Consider the following 22725-nt stretch of genomic DNA (forward strand, 5'->3'; position numbering starts at 1 on the left):
CCCCGGCGGCAGTGTGATGTCCTGCACGTCATCACCGGCACCCTTGCCGTCGCCTTCGCCTCCCTATCCTCTCCGAGCGGACAATAGTCGCCGGCACCGCTGCAGGTGAATCCTCTTCCGCGGCCGGGAGCGCCGAGAGGCCGAGTCGGTCGAGGACGCAGGGGAGGAGGCCCTGTCGGCCTCTGGGGAGTCGCCAGCGATGTGGGCGGCCCCGTCCATCGAAAGGGGCCCTGCTGGAGTTGAAGCCCCGCCGCTGGACCTCCTCCCGCGCCTTGTAGATCGCCTCCATGTCGTCTCCGGAACAGGATCCGGCCCCTAGCTCGCCTCCTCGACCAGATCTGACGGGAGATTGCCGCCGCCACGCCTGGCGTCGTGTGCATCGCAGCCCCATCTCGCTCAGAACCGGCGAGGAATGCCGCCACCATGTACTTGGAGTTGAAGCTCCGCCGCTGGACCTCCTCCCGCGCCTCCTAGATCGCCCCGGCCTCACCTCCTCGGTCGGATCTGGCCGGAGATCGCAGCCGCCGCGCCGGGCATCGTTTGCATCGCGGCCAGCCTCGACCTCCAGCTCGTCTCACTCGCCAGCAACAGAAAAAGGGACCGCGGGTTGAATACCAAAAAGGACAGGGACTATTTTGCAAAATTGCTGACGATGGACGACCATAAACACTATTTGCTTTACTAGAAAAAAAAAAGCCCGTGTGTTGCAACGCGAGAGAAAACATAACACACACTCTTAACTCAACAACCATCACTCAAGACCACAATAGGTCCATCTCCTTTATTTTTGTGAGGCATCATATTTGTGTTGCCGTTTATCCTTCTTCTCACCCTCGCCGGCGATGGCCTCGGTGTTCACACGAAACAACAAAAAACGTGTGTTGAATATGGTTAATCCTAAGGCGTCTCTCTCTCCCTCTCTTCTCTCTCTCTCTCTCTCTCTCTCTCTCTCTCTCTCTCTCTCGCTCGCTCGCTCGCTCGCTTGCTTTCTCTCACTCTCGCGATGAGAAATCTGTTGTTTTCGCCTACGACATTTTTCAGAGGTATGCATGTGTAGTTATCGATGTTTTCTTTTCTGTATATGGTTATAGTGTGGTGTTTATTTGCAATCCGGATCGCCGCCGGTATAAAAAAACGAATCTTGTGCTATAAATTATAAGTTTGCTTCCATAAAAATATTTAACAAGTAAAATTAACATCATATTTAGATTCCACACATTTTTCTACTAAAATTTCATATATAATATGTTAAAAACGAAGTTACGGTTTAAAAAATACAGATAATTTAGAAAATCATTTGGTTTGACTCAATAATATTTAAAAATACTTAACAGGTAAAAATAATCTCATATTCATATTCTAAATATTTTTCTAATCAAATTTCATACATAACATGTTCAAATCGGAGTTACGGTTTAAAAGATATGGATGATTTTAAAAAGCATTTATTTGACTTAAATACCGCGGATGAATTATCTAAAACATCAGGGGGTTGAAAATTGTAAAATAACTGTGATAATGGATCTTGCACCCAGGTATGTGGATCTTACATAGATCTTGCATGATTTATTTAGAATAATATAACTGTGACAACAAACTATAAGACTGTGTGGATCTTAGACTCGGACTGTGTGTTGATTTGTCTTTTTCGGCCCGAGCTCCTGCATCCCGGCGGCAAACTCTTGCAGCGGCACCATCCCGATCCTGCGACAAACACCTGCAGCGGCACCATCCCTGCCCGGAACCCTGGCTGTGGTGGCATCTCCGTAACCAACTGCTGCATGCCCATCACTGCAGGGAACTCAGGTGGCGGCGTCATAGCCATTAGCCCCTGCTGTATCTCCACCTCGGCGGCCAAACCGGGAGGAGGAGGCATCACCATAAGCATCTGGTGCATGTCCATCCGGTTGGCGATGGCCGGCGTTGGAGGCATCGCCATCTCCATCCCGGCGTTGGCGTTGCTGCTGCTACCGAACCCAAAGTTTGTGGGCTTGTGGCAGCCAGGAGCTGGAGCGGCGGCGATGGCGGCGGGGGCACCTGGAGCTTACGGCAGATGTCGTGATATGCTTCCTCGAGTACCTAGTTGCCGTGTCCGGAGACGGCGGCCTGTACCTGCATGAGCGCGGCGACAAAGGCCACCATGTCCTCATACCCCATGTCGCGGGCGTCAGGATCGAGCCACGCGGCAATCTGGTCCCCCGCTGCACGCTCCTGGGCTAGGGCCTCGTCCGCACACTTCTTGAGCTTCTTCTGCTCCGCCAGCTCAGTGCGCATCTCGACATGCTGCAGGTGGAGTGTCTGCAACCCGTTGTCGTCGCCGGCGCCCTGAACCTCCACGCCGTCTCCCGCCATAAAGCGGTTGACGACGGCGTCGATGGATGAATGGCCTAAGGAGAAGGCCTTGCTGTTAGCCTTAATCTTGATTCCATGTGTTTTCATATTTGAGTTTTGCATGTAGTTTAGTCTAGGGTCTCAAGTGTCCGGTGAAGTTTCAGCTATACGCGTGATGGAGGAGAGATGCCGGGCTGCCGTGCGCTGCGGCGAGCATGGTGAGATGCTGATGGCGACGAGAAGTCGCGGTGCTGTTTGATGCAGCATAGTCGTGTGAATCGACAAAACGCAAGAAGGGTTGAAGCAAGACCGGACGGCTGGACGGATTAGTTGGAGGTGACGTTCAGTACGGTACTAGCTAGTCAGGTGACTCGGTTAGTTAGTTAGTGCATGGAGGAGTCAGTGTAGTTTGCATGGAATGAGTCCAAGCCGGTGGCTCTTGGCCGTGTGTGGGTGGCGCTTGGATACGAGTGGATGGCATTACGTGCATGTAGTTGGTGATTACCATCATGCATGGAGTTAGTTGGAGTAGTGGCTAGATGTGCTGGCCGGTTAGTGCGTGCGTGATGGCCGGACGTGATGGCTGGCAGTGTGCCCTCCTGTGTCAAGTGAAAACGCTTGATCAGTAAAAACTGAAAACTATCATCCTAGCCCATCGGATCGAGGACGTACAGCAGAGATTGGAGATGGGAATATGGCCATCCACTTAATAATTCTTTTGCACATAACCCCGCGTGCTTACGTTCCGTCTTATGAAAGATTTAGCGAACTAGAAAGAAAAGAAAAAAGCAAAACGAATCTCGACCCAGGCGAGGGCGAGACTTCGCGGCGGCTACTGGACTGCGACTTGGAGGCCGGTGCCGCACCCCTAGCGATGGCGACTCGGAGGCCACGGTGGAGCAACGACGCGACCGCGATGCCCCCAGGCGATCTGGCGCGCGCTGGCGGTATCCCCACCCAACGGCGACGAGACGGCCACCGAGATGACCCTGGCCAAGGCGACATCCACGACCCAGCGACATGGCGCTGGCCCAGGCGAGGGAGACCCAGTGGCGGCGGCCGGCGGCGCTGCCTCCATGCGACGGCGACCCGGCAACTTGCTTGCCCTCTGGAGCTGTTGTTTTGCTGTAGATTAAAATTGTTGGTGTTCTTGCTGTAGCTGACTGAATGGTGATGTACAGATCAGATAAATCTTTGTTGTTTTGCTTCACCTGAAGTGAAAGTGAAAGTGGGTATTCAAAAAACACGTGAGTCGATGTACATACAGAAACATTTGCTCTTGCTACTGCTGTTGTTTTGCTATCCACGTCGATTTGGATGTACATTTAAGTATGACCATGTTGCTACATACTGAAATATTTGGATGTACAAACAACAGCTTCAAAAAACACTTGAATTAATTTGGATATATACAAGAAATATTTGCTCTTTTGCTACTGCTGTACATACTGAATTTGCAGATTTACAGAATGAATGTGAATTGGTTGCAGAAATATTCCCTTGTTAAAAGTGAGGCATGTACTGGTGATTTAACATCTTTTGTCTTGCTAATTTCAGAATTCCGTAAGCCACATGTGCTAAAACCAACAGGACGCAACGTTAACCAATGAACCTCTTGTGCCTTATTATCCTGTCTAAGTCTAACCCTTTTTAGTAAAAGCGAACAGTTGCCAGCCAAAAGATAGCAGCAGGAGGAGTAGGCAGGGGGATCCTGGTAAGCTCAATGCCCTCTGTTATCTACAAACCTTTCCCACACTTGACATAAGCAGGCGATGATTTCAACATCACTTGTACACAGTAAACTGGAGCAAACAACTTGCCGTGCGAAATATTATTCTTGCATCGCGAAACAAAATTTCTCTCTGGCCATTTTGATGAATCTTCAGACATAAATATTCAGAAATACAATATTCAGACATAAATATTCAACAGAACTACAATATTTGGAAATAAAATAATAATCTCCTAGGAAATATAAGCGGAAAGTTCATGTAAAATCCGTCCAACACATGAGCTTCAATGCAAAGTTGTCGTTCCGAAATGCATCGTGGAGTTGGAACAAGACCTGCAGTTTGACATAAACAGATAAGTTTGTGTCTGTGTATACATTTTTGAAAGAAAAATAAATTGTATGGTCATGAAAAGTACCAGTAGTTTTCTTAGTTATTGTTAGGGCAATTACGGCTATCATGGAAGCCAACTTGCTTACACTTCTTGCACGTTCTAGGCACTTTCTTTTTTTGTCCACCAATATTTTTCTTCCCCTCTCCATCCTTATTTTGCTTCCCTTCTACATCCTTATTTTGATGCCCACCCTTGTCTAAGTGCCCCTTAATTCTTTTGCATCTCCCTTTTGTATGGACATCTGTTGGTGGATGAATTTCAACTTGATTAGGCATAGTACAACCAATATATGCCTCAAACTCATCTTGTCTACTAGGATGATTGGCAACAACCCTTTAAGAAACATTTCTTTTCATGTCGATGAGAATGTTTCTTATTGCTTCCAATTCTTCAGGAGAGTGTTCAGCCAACCTAATTGTATCATCCACTGCTTGGTGTATCTCAGAAACCATTTTTCGCTTTGCCAAATCAGAGGAACTACTTTCATTCTCTTCAAGCAAGTTGCCGTAGCTATCATATAGTACCCTCCTGTTAACTGTTTTCTTCCACCTATTTAGAATAAAATGGCTAGGTAGCTCATTCATCTTTGTGAAGGAAATATGCCCTAGAGGCAATAATAAAGTTATTATTTATTTTCTTATATCATGATAAATGTTTATTATTCATGCTAGAATTGTATTAACCGGAAACATAATACATGTGTGAATACATAGACAAACAAAGTGTCACTAGTATGGCTCTACTTGACTAGATCGTTAATCGAAGATGGTTATGTTTCCTAGCCATAGACATGAGTTGTCATTTGATTAACGGGATCACATCATTAGGAGAATAATATGATTGACTTGACCCATTCCATTAGCTTAGCACTTGATCGTTTAGTTTGTTGCTATTGCTTTCTTCATAACTTATACATGTTCCTATGACTATGAGATTATGCAACCCCCGTTTACAGGAGGAACACTTTGTGTGCTACCAAACGTCACAACGTAACTGGGTGATTATAAAGGTGCTCGACAGGTGTCTCCGAAGGTACTTGTTGGGTTGGCGTATTTCGAGATTAGGATTTGTCACTCCGATTGTCAGAGAGGTATCTCTGGGCCCTCTCGGTAATGCACATCACTTAAGCCTTGCAAGCATTGCAACTAATAAGTTAGTTGCAGGATGATGTATTACGGAACGAGTAAAGAGACTTGCCGGTAACGAGATTGAGATACCAACGATCTAATCTCGGGCAAGTAACATACCGATGACAAAGGGAACAACGTATGTTGTTATGCGGTCTGACCGATAAAGATCTTCGTAGAATATGTGGGAGCCAATATGAGCATCCAGGTTCCGCTATTGGTTATTGACCGAAGACATGTCTCGGTCATGTCTACATAGTTCTCGAACCCGTAGGGTCCGCACGCTTAAAGTTTCGGTGACGATTGTATTATGAGTTTATGTGATTTGATGTACTGAAGGTAGTTCGGAGTCCCGGATGAGATCGGGGACATGACGAGGAGTCTTGAAATGGTCGAGACGTAAAGATCGATATATTGGACGACTATATTCGGACATCAGAAAGGTTCCGAGTGATTCGGGTATTTTCGGGGGTACCGAGGAGTTACGGGAATACGAGGAAGAAGTAATGGGCCTCATGGGCCAAGTGGTGGAAGAGAGGAGGCAGGGCGCGCGGCCCCCCTAGCCCAAACCGAATTGGACTAGGGGGCCGGCCCCCCTTTCCTCATTTTCCTCCTTCTCCTTCCTTCTCCTTCTCCTCCTTCCTTTCCTCCTCCTAGTAGGAGTAGGAAAGGGGAGTCCTACTCCTACTAGGAGGAGGACTCCTCCTCCTGGCGCGCCCATAGAGGGCCGGCCGGCCTCCCCCTTGCTCCTTTATATACAGGGGCAGAGGGGCATCTCTAGACACACAAGTTGATCAGTTGATCTCTCCCAGCCGTGTGCGGTGCCCCCCTCCATCATATTCCACCTCGGTCATATCGTAGCGGTGCTTAGGCGAAGCCCTGCGTCGGTAGCAACATCATCACTGTCACCACGCCGTCGTGCTGACGGAACTCTCCCGTGAAGCTCTGCTGGATCGGAGTTCGCGGGACGTCATCGAGTTGAACGTGTGCTGAACTCGGAGGTGTTGGGAATGTAGCAGAATTTTAAAATTTTCTACGCATCACCAAGATCAATCTATGGAGTCATCTAGCAACGAGGGAGAGAGGAGTGCATCTACATACCCTTGTAGATCGCGCGCGGAAGCGTTCAAGAGAACGGGGCTGATGGAGTCGTACTCGTCGTGATCCAAATCACCGATGACCTAGCGCCGAACGGACGGCACCTCCGCGTTCAACACACGTACGGCTGGGAGGACGTCTCCTCCAACTTGATCCAGAAAGGGGAAAGGAGAGGTTGATGAAGATCCAGCAGCACGACGGCGTGGTGGTGGAAGCAACGGTGATCTCGGCAGGGCTTTGCCAAGCTCAGGGAGAGGGAGGAGTGTCACGGGAGGGAGAGGGAGGCGCCAGGGGCTAGGGTGCAGCTGCCCTCCCCCCCCCCCCCCCCCCACTATATATAGGACCCCTAGGGGGGCGCCGGCCCTAGTGGGGCGCCCCCACCCCTAGGGTTTCCATCCCTAGGCGCAGGGGAGGCCCATGGGGGGCGCATCAGCCCACTAGGGGCTGGTTCCCCTCCCACTTTAGCCCATGGGGCCCTCTGGGATAGGTGGCCCCACCCGGTGGACCCCCGGGACCCTTCCGGTGGTCCCGGTACAATACTGATTACCCCCGAAACCTTCCCGATGGCCGAAACTTGACTTCCTATATATAAATCTTCATCTCCGGACCATTCCAGAACTCCTCGTGACGTCCGGGATCTCATCCGGGACTCCGAACAACTTTCGGGTTACCGTATACTAATATCTCAACAACCCTAGCGTCACCGAACCTTAAGTGTGTAGACCCTACGGGTTCGGGAGACACGCAGACATGACCGAGACGACTCTCCGGTCAATAACCACCAGCGGGATCTGGATACCCATGTTGGCTCCCACATGCTCCTCGATGATCTCATCGGATGAACCATGACGTCGAGGATTCGATCAATCCCATATACAATTCCCTTTGTCAATCGGTACGTTACTTGCCTGAGACTCGATCGTCGGTATCCCAATACCTCGTTCAATCTCGTTACCGGCAAGTCACTTTACTCGTACCGTAATGCATGATCCCATGATCAACCACTTGGTCACATTGAGCTCATTATGATGATGCATTACCGAGTGGGCCCAGAGATACCTCTCCGTCATACGGAGTGACAAATCCCAGTCTCGATTCGTGCCAACCCAACAGACACTTTCGGAGATACCTGTAGTGTACCTTTATAGTCACCCAGTTACGTTGTGACGTTTGGCACACCCAAAGCACTCCTACGGTATCCGGGAGTTGCACAATCTCATGGTCTAAGGAAATGATACTTGACATTCGGAAAAGCTATAGCAAACGAACTACACGATCGTTGAGCTATGCTTAAGATTGGGTCTTGTCCATCACATCATTCTCCTAATGATGTGATCTCGTTATCAATGACATCCAATGTCCATAGTTAGGAAACCATGACTATCTTTTGATCAACGAGCTAGTCAACTAGAGGCTCACTAGGGACGTGTTGTAGTCTATGTATTCACACATGTATTACGATTTCCGGATAACACAATTATAGCATGAACAATAGACAATTATCATGAACAAAGAAATATAATAATAACCATTTTATTATTGCCTCTAGGGCATATTTCCAACAGTCTCCCACTTGCACTAGAGTTAATAGTCTAGTTACATTGTGATGAATCGAACAACCATGCAATTCTGGTGTTGATCATGTTTTGCTCTAGGGAGAGGTTTAGTCAACGGATCTGCCACATTCAGGTCCGTATGTACTTTACAAATATCTATGTCTCCATTTTGAACACTTTCAAGAATGGAGTTGAAGCGACACTTGATATGCCTGGTCTTCCTGTGAAACCTGGGCTCCTTGGCAAGGGCAATAGCTCCAGTGTTGTCACAGAAGAGAGTCATCGGGCCCGACGCATTGGGTATGACTCCTAGGTCGGTAATGAACTCTTTCACCCAGATTGCCTCTTGTGCTGCCTCCGAGGCTGCCATGTACTCCGCTTCACATGTAGATCCCGCCACAACACTTTGCTTGCAACTGCACCAGCTTACTGCCCCACCATTCAAAATATACACGCATCCTGTTTGTGACTTAGAGTCATCCAGATCTGTGTCGAAGCTAGCATCGACGTAACCCTTTACGACGAGCTCTCGTCACCTCCATAAACGAGAAACATATCCTTAGTCCTCTTCAGGTACTTCAGGATATTCTTGGCCGCTGTCCAGTGATCCATGCTGGGATTACTTTGGTACCTTCCTACCAAACTTACAGCAAGGTTTACATCAGGTCTGGTACACAGCATAGCATACATGATAGACCCTATGGCCGAGGCATAGGGGACGACACTCATCTTTTCTCTATCTTCTGCCGTGGTCGGGCATTGAGCCGTGCTCAATCTCGTACCTTGCAATACAGGCAAGAACCCCTTCTTTGACTGATCCATTTTGAACTTCTTCAATATCTTGTCAAGGTACGTACTCTGTGAAAGACCAATGAGGCGTCTCGATCTATCTCTATAGATCTTGATGCCTAATATATAAGCAGCTTCTCCAAGATCCTTCATTGAAAAACACTTGTTCAAGTAGGCCTTTATGCTTTCTAAGAATTCTATATCATTTCCCATCAACAGTATGTCATCCGCATACAATATGAGAAATGCTACAGAGCTCCCACTCACTTTCTTGTAAATGCGGGCTTCTCCATAAGTCTGCGTAAACCCAAACGCTTTGATCATCTCATCAAAAAGAATGTTCCAACTCCAAGATTCTTGCACCAGCCCATAAATCGAGCGTTGGAGCTTGCACACCTTGTCAGCATTCTTAGGATCGACAAAACCTTCCGGCTGCATCATATACAATTCTTCCTTGAGGAAACCATTAAGGAATGTCGTTTTGACGTTCATTTGACATATCTCATAATCATAGAATGCGGCAATTGCTAACATGATTCGGACGGACTTCAGCTTCGCTACGGGTGAGAAAGTCTCATCGTAGTCAACCCCTTGAACTTGTCGATAACCCTTAGCGACAAGCCGAGCTTTATAGATGGTTACATTACCATCCGCGTCTGTCTTCTTCTTAAAAATCCATTTATTTTCTATGGCTCGCCGATCATCGGGCAAGTCAGTCAAAGTACATACTTCGTTTTCATACATGGATCCTATCTCGGATTTCATGGCTTTCAGCCATTTGTCGGAATTTGGGCCCGCCATCGCTTCTTCATAGTTCGAAGGTTCACCGTTGTCTAACAACATGATTTCCAAGACAGGGTTGCCGTACCACTCTGGTGCGGAACGTGTCCTTGTGGACCTACGAAGTTCAGTAGCAACTTGATCTGAAGTTTCATGATCATCATCATTAACTTCCTCTCTAGTCGGTGCAGGCACCTCAGGAACAATTTCCTGAGCTGCGCCACTCTCTGGTTCAAGAGGTAATACTTCATAAAGTTCTACTTTCCTCCCACTTATTTTTTCGAGAGAAACTCTTTCTCTAGAAAGGATCCATTCTTGGCAACAAAGATCTTGCCTTCGGATCTGAGGTAGAAGGTATAGCCAATAGTTTCTTTAGGGTATCCTATGAAGACGCATTTTTCTGACTTGGGTTCGAGCTTTTCAGGTTGAAGTTTCTTGACATAAGCATCGCATCCCCAAACTTTTAGAAACGACAGCTTAGGTTTCTTCCCAAACCATAATTCATACGGTGTCGTCTCAACGGATTTCGATGGAGCCCTATTTAAAGTGAATGCGGCAGTCTCTAAAGTATAGCCCCAAAATGACAGCGGTAAATCAGTAAGAGACATCATAGATCGCACCATATCCAATAGAGTGCGATTACGACGTTCGGACACACCATTACGCTGAGGTGTTCCAGGCGGTGTGAGTTGTAAAACTATTCCACATTTCCTTAAGTGTGTGCCAAATTCGTGACTCAAGTATTCTCCCCCACGATCTGATCGCAAGAACTTGATTTTCCTGTCACGTTGATTCTCAACCTCACTCTGAAATTCCTTGAACTTTTCAAAGGTCTCAGACTTGTGTTTCATTAATTAGACATACCCATATCTACTCAAGTCATCAGTGAGGGTGAGAACATAACGATAGCCACCGCGAGCATCAACACTCATTGGACCGCACACATCAGTACGTATGATTTCCAATAAGTTGGTTGCTCGCTCCATTGTTCCTAAGAACGGAGTCTTGGTCATTTTACCCATGAGGCATGGTTCGCACGTGTCAAATGATTCGTAATCAAGAGACTCCAAAAGTCCATCTACATGGAGCTTCTTCATGCGTTTGACACCTATGTGACCAAGGCGGCAGTGCCACAAGTATGTGAGACTATCATTATCAACCTTACATTTTTTGGTATTCACACTATGAATATGTCTAACATTACGCTCGAGATTCATTAAGAATAAACCATTCACCAGCGGAGCATGACCATAAAACATATCTCTCATATAAATAGAACAACCATTATTCTTGGATTTAAATGAGTAGCCATCTCGAATTAAACGAGATCCTGATACAATGTTCATGCTCAAAGCTGGCACTAAATAATAATTATTGAGGTTTAAAACTAATCCCGTAGGTAAATGTAGAGGCAGCGTGCCGACGGCGATCACATCGACCTTGGAACCATTCCCGACGCGCATCGTCACCTCGTCCTTCGCCAGTCTCCGCTTATTCCGCAGTTCCTGCTTTGAGTTACAAATGTGAGCAACCGCACCGGTATGAAATACCCAGGAGCTACTACGAGTACTGGTAAGGTACACATCAATTACATGTATATCACATATACCTTTAGTGTTGCCGGCCTTCTTGTCCGCTAAGTATTTGGGGCAGTTCCGCTTCCAGTGACCACTTCCCTTGCAATAAAAACACTCAGTCTTAGGCTTGGGTCCATTCTTTGACTTCTTCCCGGCAGCTTGCTTACCGGGCGCGGCAACTCCCTTGCCGTCCTTCTTGAAGTTCTTTTTACCCTTGCCTTTCTTGAACTTAGTGGTTTTATTCACCATCAACACTTGATGTTCCTTTTTGATTTCCACCTCCGCTGATTTCAGCATTGAATATACTTCAGGAATGGTCTTTTCCATCCCCTGCATATTGAAGTTCATCACAAAGCTCTTGTAGCTCGGTGGAAGCGAGTGAAGGATTCTGTCAATGACCGCGTCATCCGGGAGATTAACTCCCAGCTGATTCAAGCGGTTATGCAACCCAGACATCTTGAGTATGTGCTCACTGACAGAACTATTTTCCTCCATCTTACAACTGAAGAACTTGTCGGAGACTTCATATCTCTCGACCCGGGCATGAACTTTCAAAGATGCTTCTCGTTTGTAGGTTACTTTCCGTTGTACTTACTCTCTTTGTACATTGTCTACACTATACCAAACAGAATACCAATCGTTGTTTAAGGCGTTGTGTATGCAGTTGGAGCTGGTGACCAGGGAGGTTTTACCGAACATGGCTGGCACCATAATCTTATATCGGTCTACCAAAACCTTCGAAGTAGGCATAGTGTTGGTCCAGTATGACTCTGTTGTTGCTGATATGTAGGGTTTTTATTTCCTTTTGTAAGGCTACTGGTGTTTGGTTGTGTGTCTTAGTTATGCAGAGGCCAGGTGTTGCTTATCATGTTTCGTATCTGGTTGATGCTACATTTGCCTTAATCAATGCGCCCTTTATCGAAGACGCTAACATAATCACAGTTGTAACCTTGTTAATTGTCGTTATTCAACTAGCAAGATCTTTGTACACATGGGAATAAATCTCATCCGTATGATGATTATGTCAGGTCCACTCGCTCTCTTGGAGACACAAATTTGGCGAAAGTTGCTCAGGTATGTCTCTAAGGAGCTTGGGGCGTCTGTTTATATATGCATAGGGGAAGTTGAGATGATGAAGGTAAGTCTTGAGTTGATAGGAAGCTTGGTGAGATTATAATCCATTAATCAATTACTATTAGCCATTGGCCATTAGCCAGCTCGATAGTCGGTAGGAATTACCATCCATTGATGTTAATCCACTAGAAATCTAGCTATGCACGAGGTGAGATTCATGCACCCTCTCGTACCAGCTGACAACTCATCACACCCTCGAACTTTATTGGCATGCATATATATAGCTAGTATTTGCTAGTGGATTAATGGTAATGGGGCGGTAATTGCAATTGAGCTAGCTAATGGCTAATGGGTAATTAATTGATTATGATTCCATCAAAGTCTTTCTAGATTGGACACATGACAACTCATCGCCATCATCTCGACTCTTCTGACAGGAGTTGCCATGAGCTCATTTGAAAAGTTTAAATTTCGGAAACAAATTTTTTTTGGAATGCCACACTAAATAACCGAATTTTCGAGATTTGGACAATTGATGTTGAATTATTCAATCAAAGTTCACTGACATGACAATAAATTTTGATATAATTCAAATTTAGTTTAAATTTAATACGAATATAGTATGTAATTTCGAACTTACAATGATTTCAGTTACGTACACATCAGAGGCAGTGCATTGGCATCACTCATCTCATGTGCTTGTGTCTCTACTACTGAATGAACACTGTATACGCCAAGTTGTCACGCGTGTTCCAGGTTACAAATGTTTCGATACCAACTGAAAATAACAAAAGTTCAGACCTTTTTATTTTTGAAATACTGAACCTTTCTCATATCTTATCATACCCGTCACAACTCAGCGTGTCTTAATTCAATAGCAAGCGTGACCAGAGACCTGAGGTGAGGAACAAACTAACCATGCATTGAGCTCATGTCCTATCGTACACATCCAAATTCCGAGGTTAAAACAAATATTACCTCCAAGATTCGTGTCAAAAAAACCCAAAATTCCATCAAAACTTCAATGGAAATAATGAACCCTGCTCAGATCTTTTCGCGCGCGTGACAACTCATGGGCAGAGAAGAGTGATAAAAATTGCATCGGCGATGATGAGTTGTCATGTACAGGGGCAATTCCTCCTCGTCTTGATCTCTCCGCTGCTATATAAACACCGATCCTCGAGTAGTAGCCGCACACGTTCCTACCTCCACGCAGTCTCTAGTCTCTGGCATGGCAACGGCAACGGCAACGGCGCCGCGGCGGAGGGCAAGCATGGGGCGGCAGAAGATCGAGATCCGGAAGATCGAGAGCGAGGAGGCGCGGCAGGTGTGCTTCTCCAAGCGCCGGGCGGGGCTGTTCAAGAAGGCGAGCGAGCTGGCCGTGCTGTGCGGCGCCGAGGTTGCTGCCGTCGTCTTCTCCCCCGCAGGCAAGGCCTTCTCCTTCGGCCACCCCTCCGTCGAGGCCATCCTCGACCGCTTCGTCCCCTCCGCGGCGCAGCATCCCGGGGCGGTGGTGGCCGGCGCGGGCCTAGGCGCCGCTGGTGACCGCAACCTGGCGGAGCTGAACCGGCAGTACGGCGAGCTGCGCACGCAGCTGGAGGCCGAGAAGGCGCGCAAGGAGCGCGCCGAGGAGGCCATGGCAAAGGAGCGCGCCGCGGGCAACCAGATGGCGGCGTGGCTCGACGCCGACCTGCGCGACATGGGGGAGGAGGAGCTGATGGCCTTCGCCGCCGCGCTGGTCGAGGTGCAGGCCGCCGTCTCGGAGCGTGCCAACCAGGTGCTCCAGGAGGCGCTGAACGTCGGCCGCTCCAGGAGCGCCAGCCGCATGCTCCAGGCGCCCCCACTGCACCAACAGCAGCAACAGCTCGCCGGGGGCGGTACCTTCGAGTTGGGTGGCACCAGCACCAACGCCGGGATGGAGATACAGCAAATGCTCCTGGCGATGCCTCCGCCGCCCCCGCCGGGGTTCGCGCCAGGAATGGACATGGTGCAGCACGGCGGATTCCCCTACTGAGGAAGTGGAAAGAAGATGAATGATCCATCTATCTGGATGCATGATGCATATGCAATCTTGTTTTGTTTTTTTTTTCACTTTTATTGTCGTTGCGTTGTGCAACGCAACATACTGGGTCCTTCAATTGTGATTTGTCTCGGTGCTCGAGATTAATGAAATAAAAGCCCTTGTTTACTTATCTCTGCTGGCAACATTGCAAAGATGCATGCAAGAATGTTTTCTGTCAATCAGTACTCGTTATAAGCTTGTTAAGATGGTGGATCTGTAAGATTTGCACAATGAAAATGGCCTTAATTAGTTTTGGCAACAGATAATGCATAACACACGTGTTATGTTCATCCCAATTTCTGGACAGTCTACACAAAACTGAGCAAACTAGTTTTTTTTCAACACAGTACAAACGTCTCCTCCCACTGAAAGCACATTACCGGAAATCCTAAAATGAATTCAAGAATAATGCGAGCACCGGGACTTGAACTCTGATGTGCTGAGAATACCACTGTCCCTCTAACCATCCAACCACGGGTTGGTTCGCACTGAGCAAACTAGTTGATAGACACAAGGGTAGGAATTGTTTTATGAGATAAGTATGCCCAACAAAATTGAAGGTACGGCCCCAATGAAATAAAAAGGTTAAGGGACAAACGAAGCCAAGCAAATAGTTAAGGAGAAATAAAGTTTTACTTTCAAAAATAGATAACAAAATGTGATGCCTCATTTGCAGTAATGTCAAGTTAATCTCATTTGGACATAATTTTTCATCAAGGCCCTCGATCAACATAATGGCCAGTGGTAAATGGCAGTGCGTTGAGGAAAGACATTAACGTGCTGCAAGCTAGTAACAGTGCACATTAGGATACAAATTACTGGATTATTCATGAGCTGCCGTTTCATTTGGAGGATGATATATACACACTTATGAAGTACCAATGCTAATGCTGGATACGACGTAACAATGCTGGATGACACCTCATGCATGCATATGTGTGTTTAATTTAGCTACGCATTGATGCATGAATATATTTTTCTTGTTCTCTTGTCGTCTCTATCTCTTAGCAAGGTTGTGTGCTCCATCATCTAAATATCTTCCCAGTACAGAAATAATAGTAAAGTAAGATATCTGTGAAAACACTCACCCAAACAAAAAGGGGAAAAAATATTTGGGAAGTACCACGCTAAACATAGGCTTCCTAATTAATCTTGAATATTGGCTGGTGAAAAATAAATGCATTGATTCATGCGGCCAGGGAAAACAAGGCTTAAAAATGTGGTTAACACCTAAATAATGAGCTACCAGAAATTAAAAGTTCAACAAAATTGTAAGTAATGTTTGCCTTCTATTTACGAAATGCTGCAGCAGCCAATTCTGCCTTCTTTTTGGTGCTACAGTCTTGCGGACTGAGCATATTCTGGCAACTGACACTTGTAAGGAACTTGTGTTTCTCCAGTGCACAAAATAGTGAGTACAACGGATATAGAAGAAACAGGTGTGAAAGAACATCATGAACCCTTTTAGTGGCAAGAATAAGAAGCTTCACAACAGCATGAGAGATGAAAAAAATCAAATCACTTTTAGCGATTGGGGCCATTAATTTAAATAAACATACAAGTAGTAAAGTCCAACCACTATAATAGAAAGAGCAATTTCCAAGAAAGTCCAACCAGGTAGTAATCATCACGATTGTGGTGATGCTTCTTACGATCTTGAAAATTTATTTAAGGCTCATAATAAATATGTTATTGATAATAATGTTTGCAATATTGAAAGTGGGTTTGGAAGAGTGTCAATTTTAGGTAAAAAGAATACCACATATTTGGAGAGTGTTCAATCTTATGAAATTTTTGATAAAAGTGGATTTGGTGAGGTCGTGACTTTAGTTTATGTTAATCCCACTATCTTAGAAAATTATGAGACTTTTTGCATGTGGATCATGAAGAGAAAATTTTATATGATAGCTATATTGTTGAATTTGATTGTGATTCTACATGTATTTATTATGAGAGGGGAAAATATGGCTGTAGAAATTTTCATGTTACTAAATTACCTCTCGTTATGTTGAGATTGTCAATGTTTTATTCTTCTCCCTTGCATATACTAGATATTTCTTGTCTTAATAATTTGTTTGCCTATAAAATGCCTAACCATAGGAAGTATATTAGACTTAAATGTGTTTGTCACATGTTTTATGATGCTCTCTTTATGTTTCAATTATTATCTTTCATGTGAGAATCATTGAAATCTCAAAGCCTATCTTAATGGCTAAGATTGGAGGTGGAAAACTTTTGGTTTTGAATCTCAAGATATTACTTGTGGATGGTAATGATATATAGCTTGAATACTCTTGACAAGGAAGATTTTATATTTATCCGTTAGACCTTATGATGTTAATTGTGGCATTATTAGGTTAATCCCCTTGCGATGGATGCTGCGTAGTGTAGCTGTCGTAATTTTCAGTTTGACACACTAGGTCAACGAATTGTGGGATGATGGTAGCAGTACTACATTTAGTAGATTATAACTTGAATGTATCTTTTGTAGTTAGCAAAATGTTGCTATTCTTGCAGTCTATGAGAGCCAAATTTACAGGGCAAGCCTAGCTCTCATCTGTTTGGATTCATCCTGTGCATTGGAGCCACTGCTGCAAGAGCCTTGAAGACTTTGTTGTAAGTAATTCTTCTATCGTCTGAGGGGTAATTAGTTTTTCTCCACATTCTTGTAGATGACACATTATGAATGGATGCGATATACTATTCATGAGCAAAATATGTAGATAAAAAACTGAAGCTTCTAGGATTTGTCTTTGTTCATATATTTACCGAGTGTTGTGTGTATACTTCTAGGGTGCGGTATTTAGGTATATCTTGACTCTTCCTTCTAAAAAAAGGTATATCCTGACTCTTGATTATTCTGCTGTCTTGCAGGGAGGAACTTAATTCTACGAGCCTACTCTTGTACGTGGCTTCAATTGTTTTCATTCTCATGCCCGTTATAAAGGTATGTGCGTGCCACTTTCCTTCCCTATAACAAATTCAGACGTCTTTCCCTTCCAGATATATTATTAACCGAGCTGGATCGATTGCTCTTGCTAGCTACTCCCTCCATCTCAAAATATAAGAGCATTTTTGACACTAGTGTAGTGTAAAAAACGCTCTTGTATTATGGGACAGAGGGAGTGGATATGTAATTAGCTGAAGATGGTCTTTTTTCATGCGTTACAGCAGACACGTGTTACATGCACAATCTTTTTTTTGAACAAAGAGAGGCACAAACAGGTGCCAATATATTCAGCTCAAATTCAGTGTACATCATGATTATAGAAACTGCTTGCAAGAAAGAGAGAATTAGACTGCAGAATCTGAGAAAGAAGAGCTGAATAGAAGTCGGAGAAGACAGGAAGCGAGCAGAATCCCTTCAGATGAACCACATGACTAAACATAAGAAGGCAGCCTAAAGAAGAAGATGACATGAACTGCCCTTCTGCTACTCAAAGTGCAAAGATACACCATGGAAACAACAGCAAGAGCAACTGGACCAACAACATCAGAGTGAAATTGGGCTCCAATAGCTTCCATCAAGTTCTGAAGAAGAGTCTAGCCGAGCTCCAAAATCATTGGCTTAGTCTGCAGATTCACCAACAAGTCTCCTTGCGCCTGAAGAAGTCCATCCCTGCAACTGAAATACTACAAGAACAAATGAAGCAGAGTATCTTGAACAGAGAAGAACCAAGAAGCAAATAGCTAGTAACAATGCACTGTGTGAATCTTAATACCAGGAATTTGGAAATTAGAAAGAAGGGATACAACATTGCAGGAATTAGAAGAGTGATTACGAGCAAAGCAACAAATCTGAGTATCCCTATTCGCTATGAAAACCTGGTGAGCAAGGTTATGGGCAACTCCATTAACTTCTCTAGCAATATGAAACACTTTAGGATTAAGAGCTACAGAATGTTTGAAAAAATGGCAAGATCCTTTCTGATATTCCAAGGAATAGAGGGATCTAAGGTGTTGGCCAAAGCAGCACATTTAGCAAGAGTAAGACAATCAGTTAGAAAAGTAGCATGCATAATATTGAGCCGAGAGGCTATATTAGCAGCAGAAGCAAGAGCAATAGATTCAGCTTGCAAAGGAGTGGATGTAGAGGAAGCGGAGGCCTGAATTTGAATATTAATTTCTCCCTGCTCTGAGGGGAGAGAAATATAGATACCAACACCTGTAGCCACATCACCTGGAGGAAGGCCAGGAACTTTTTTTGTTCTGAAAGCTGCATTAGAGTAAATTTTTGGCCCAACAACTAAAAGATCAGACCTGAGAGAATTACCTGGCAAGGGGAGCTGATTGCTAGCAGGAATGTGTTGAACCTGTTGATTCTTGATAGAAAGACCAGAAAGAACATCATGAGGCTCCAAATTTAAAGCACCAGGCGCAATGCTAACTTGATAAGGAAGAGCTTTGTTTCTATCAAAAAGAAAATCATTTCTTGCTTTCCAAAGGCTCCACAAAAAATTTAGGATATTCGGGATGGAGCCATGTGGGTGATTCCTTTGAATGAAAGCAATAAGCACTGAATGCATTGTAGTATGGCCTTGGGTTAAAACATCAGCTTTGAGAAACCAGGGAGAAGAAAACCAGGCCGCACGAGCAAAATGACAAAGGAAAAATAGATGAAACTCATCCTCCGGTTGACCACATCGACAACACATTTGAGAAATATGAATCGAGAAACGACCAGCTCGCATACCCGTAGGCAAAGCTTTTCTTAAAAGTCTCCATGCAAAAGTTTGCACCCTGGGAAGCAAATTCTTTTGTGTCCAAAATATTGTAAGCAGATTTTTCAAATCCAAAGGTACAACAGTAGGGGCATGTCTAGGATTAGCATGAATATCTTGTAAACACAATTTATAAGCAGATTTGGAGGAACAAATACCATTTGGAGTAAGATCCCAACACAAAAAATCTGGAATTTCGTCATCAACAATATCAGTATGAACAATAATGGAAGCCAAAGGTTGCTGAAAAATCGAGAAAATGAGTTTGATTCCAAATCCTTTGACCTGGAAGCCAAAGATCCTTAACCAAGGCCGGGTACACAAAACCAGCATGTTGAGGAATGAGATGCTCATGAATGGAACTCCAATTATTACACCAAGGAGTGCTCCAAATAGAAATGTTACCTTGCGTTATTTGATAGAATGAATGAGTTTTAAGCTTAGGTAACATTTTAAGAATGGAAGCCCAGAAAGCAGATTTAGGAGGAGTAGTAGTGGCAGTCCAAATGGAAGCATTAGGAAAATATTTAGCTTTAAGCACAAGAAACAAATGAGAAGAAGGGTCTTTAGCTAACCTCCAAGCAGCAGATAAAATCAGGCTTTCATTGATGGCTTCAAGTTCCTAACACCTAGACCTCCTTCATCTTTGGAGTTGCAAATGTCTTTCCATACTCTAAGACAAAGACTCTTTGTAGAGTCATTTTGTCGAACACCTGTCCACCAAAAATTCCTAATAATAGCTGTAAGCTTAGCAATCAATTTCTTAGTGAACAAGATATTAGCCATATAGTAGACAGGAATGGCCGAGAAAACCGAACGAATCAGCTCAAGACGGGCAGCATGAGAAAGCAAGTTGGCTTTATAAGAAGGCAATTTTTGCAAGAACTTGTCCAGAACAAAATTATAAACAAGAACTCTGTTTTTAGCAGGAAGAATCAACGGATGACCAAGATGAGTAAAATTTGCATCCAAAGAAGAAACAGGGAAAATATGCTTCATGTCTTGCATAGCAATAGGAGAAACATGAGAGCTGAAAAGAATAGCAGATTTAGACCAGTTTGGAGTTTGACCAGAAATAGCACAAAATTGGTTTATAAGATTAGCCATAGTGTGAGCTTCTTGCAAAGTGGCTTGTCCACAAACCAATAAGTCATCCGCAAATAAAAGAGAGTGAATGGAGGGGCAATTTGGTCCAAGAGAGATACCCTGTAATTGATGAGCAGCAAGAGCATCATTAAGGGCAATGGAGAGTTCATTGATAGCAATAACAAATAAATAAGGAGACATAGGACAACCTTGACGAATACCCCTAGAACTGTTAAATTTTTGAGAAGGCTACCCATTAATGACAACAGAAAACGTAGGCGAGGAGATGCAAGCATGAACTAAATTTATGAAATGACCATACAACCCTTTCCGAGAAAGAGCAGAAACAATAAAACTCCATTAAAGACGATCAAAGGCTTTAGCAAGATCTATTTTAAGCATGAAAGCATTATGTTTCCAGGATTTCAAGGAGAAAGAGTGAGTAATCTCTTGGGCAATGATGATATTATCACTAATTCTTCTACCCTCAATGAAAGCTTGCTGAGAAGGATCTATATAATCAGGCAGGAGAGGCTTGATCCTATTAGCAAGCGATCTAGCAATAATTTTATAAACAACATTACAAAGGCTAATTGGACGATAATCCATAGGGACTTGAGGAACCAACTTCTTAGGAATAAGAGCAATGTTGGTATCATTAATGTGAGGAGGCAGAACAGCAGTAAGATAAAAATTGATAACAAGCTGAAGCTGGGTAATCTCATCTCCTATCCAATCCCAAGCAGCCAGGTAAAATTCAACATTAAAACCATCTAGCCCTGGAGAAGCATTTAACTTCATATCTTTAAGAATTTGCAAAACCTCATGTTTATCAGGAAGAGCATAGGTTGGGTCCGAAGGATCATTCGGCCACTGGGTGGACACATAAGGTCTATCACTATTATTGTTTGAAGAAGAGAAGATATAACGAAAATAATTGACAAACATGTGGGTGATAGCAAAAGGTTTGAAATGAAGAATGTTAGTCTCATCTTTGATGGAGCAAATAGTATTACGTTTTCTACGCTTAACAACAGCTTGGTGAAAAAATTTAGTATTGCGATCACCAGCCCCAGCCCAGTTCTTCTTACTGTGTTGTTTATAAAATTGATTCAGCTTAGAGAGAGTCTGTTCATACCTGACAGTGAGATCAGCCTCCAATGCATGGTCCTGCTGCTGTGATGGTAGTTGTTGTAGCTGATTAATCTTCCCTTGTAGCTCCAAAAGATCTGATTGTAGAGACTTTTTTTCCTGCACCACACTTTGAGAGAACCTGCCAAAGAAGAAGTCTTGGCAGCAAAAGAGGTTAGAGAACAATTGTTCCAAGCAGATTTAGCAAAACTGGCAAAGTCCTTTTCCATCAACCACCAATTTTCAAATTTGAAAGCTTGCTTAGGCTTAACAAAATTTCCTTCTGTAGACACTAAAATGGGATCATGATCATTGAGGATAATAGGCAAATTGAGGACTTTAGTATTAGGGTAATGCATGCACCACTCGGCATTAACCAAAGAACGATCAAGACGACGGTAAATAGGTTTAGAAGTGTGTTGGTTACCTCGCCAAGTGTACGCTAGACCACTAAAACCTATGTCAAAAAAACCACAATTTTTAACAAGGGAGCGAAAAGCATTGATACGAAAGTAATTCACATTACCATTACAACCATCGGTATCATACAAGATGTCATTAAGATCACCCATACACATCATGGGCATACCCAGATTATCATACACAAAAGTGGAAATATGACTCCAAATGGCACTAGTTTGCTTGTGGTACGGGTCTCCATAAATACAAATCAAACAAAATTGAACCCCAGAAGCAGGATGAACTACATTAGCTAATATATAGTGGAAGGTAGCACTATGAATAGTAATGTTCAGATCATCAGTGCACATAAGCCAGAGACCTCCCGAAGCACCTCTAGAGGGAACTACAAAGGCATTAGTAACATCAAACCTATTAATCAGATCAACAGAACGGACTTTGGAAAACTTGATTTCTGAGACAAAAGTTACCTGCGCTTTAGTGGAACGAATCAAGTTGGCCAAGAAAAGCATACGATCATTGCCGAGTCCCCGACCCATACCTCGGCAATTCCAAGCAATGGCCCTCATAGCGCCCGAGGCGCAATAGGGCTATACGTCGCTGCCCGATTGATATCCGTAGTCTCTTGAACTTGAACGTCGTCTGAAACTGAGATGCCACTGGTGCGAGGAGGTGCTACACTTATATTCTTTTTCTTTTTTTTCTTATTTCTATTTTTTGCGAGAAAGGAGGTGCTACACAAAGAAGTAGAAAATCGGGGAGGGGACAGCAATTGGAGCGATAATATGGGGGGCGAGGAGAAACTGGATCCGGCCCGGAGGGCCAGTGACGCCCTGAATCGGGCTGGAA

General features: G+C 44.4%; 1 protein-coding gene across 1 annotated transcript; it reads left to right on the forward strand.

The window, feature by feature from the left end:
• Nucleotides 1–13708: 13708 nt before the first annotated feature.
• On the forward strand, nt 13709–14470 carry LOC125549582 (agamous-like MADS-box protein AGL61). Its single transcript, XM_048712956.1, has one exon. It carries the CDS (start codon nt 13730–13732, stop codon nt 14468–14470), a length of 741 nt encoding a protein of 246 aa, XP_048568913.1. The 5' UTR covers nt 13709–13729.
• The last annotated feature ends 8255 nt before the right edge of the window (nt 14471–22725 follow it).

Source organism: Triticum urartu, chromosome 3, assembly GCF_003073215.2.
Source record: "Triticum urartu cultivar G1812 chromosome 3, Tu2.1, whole genome shotgun sequence".
Lineage (NCBI taxonomy): Eukaryota > Viridiplantae > Streptophyta > Magnoliopsida > Poales > Poaceae > Triticum > Triticum urartu.

Excerpts from the sequence above, each read along its gene's own strand:
- LOC125549582 (XM_048712956.1), top strand. The coding sequence starts at position 13,730 with ATGGGGCGGCAGAAGATCGAGATCCGGAAGATCGAGAGCGAGGAGGCG.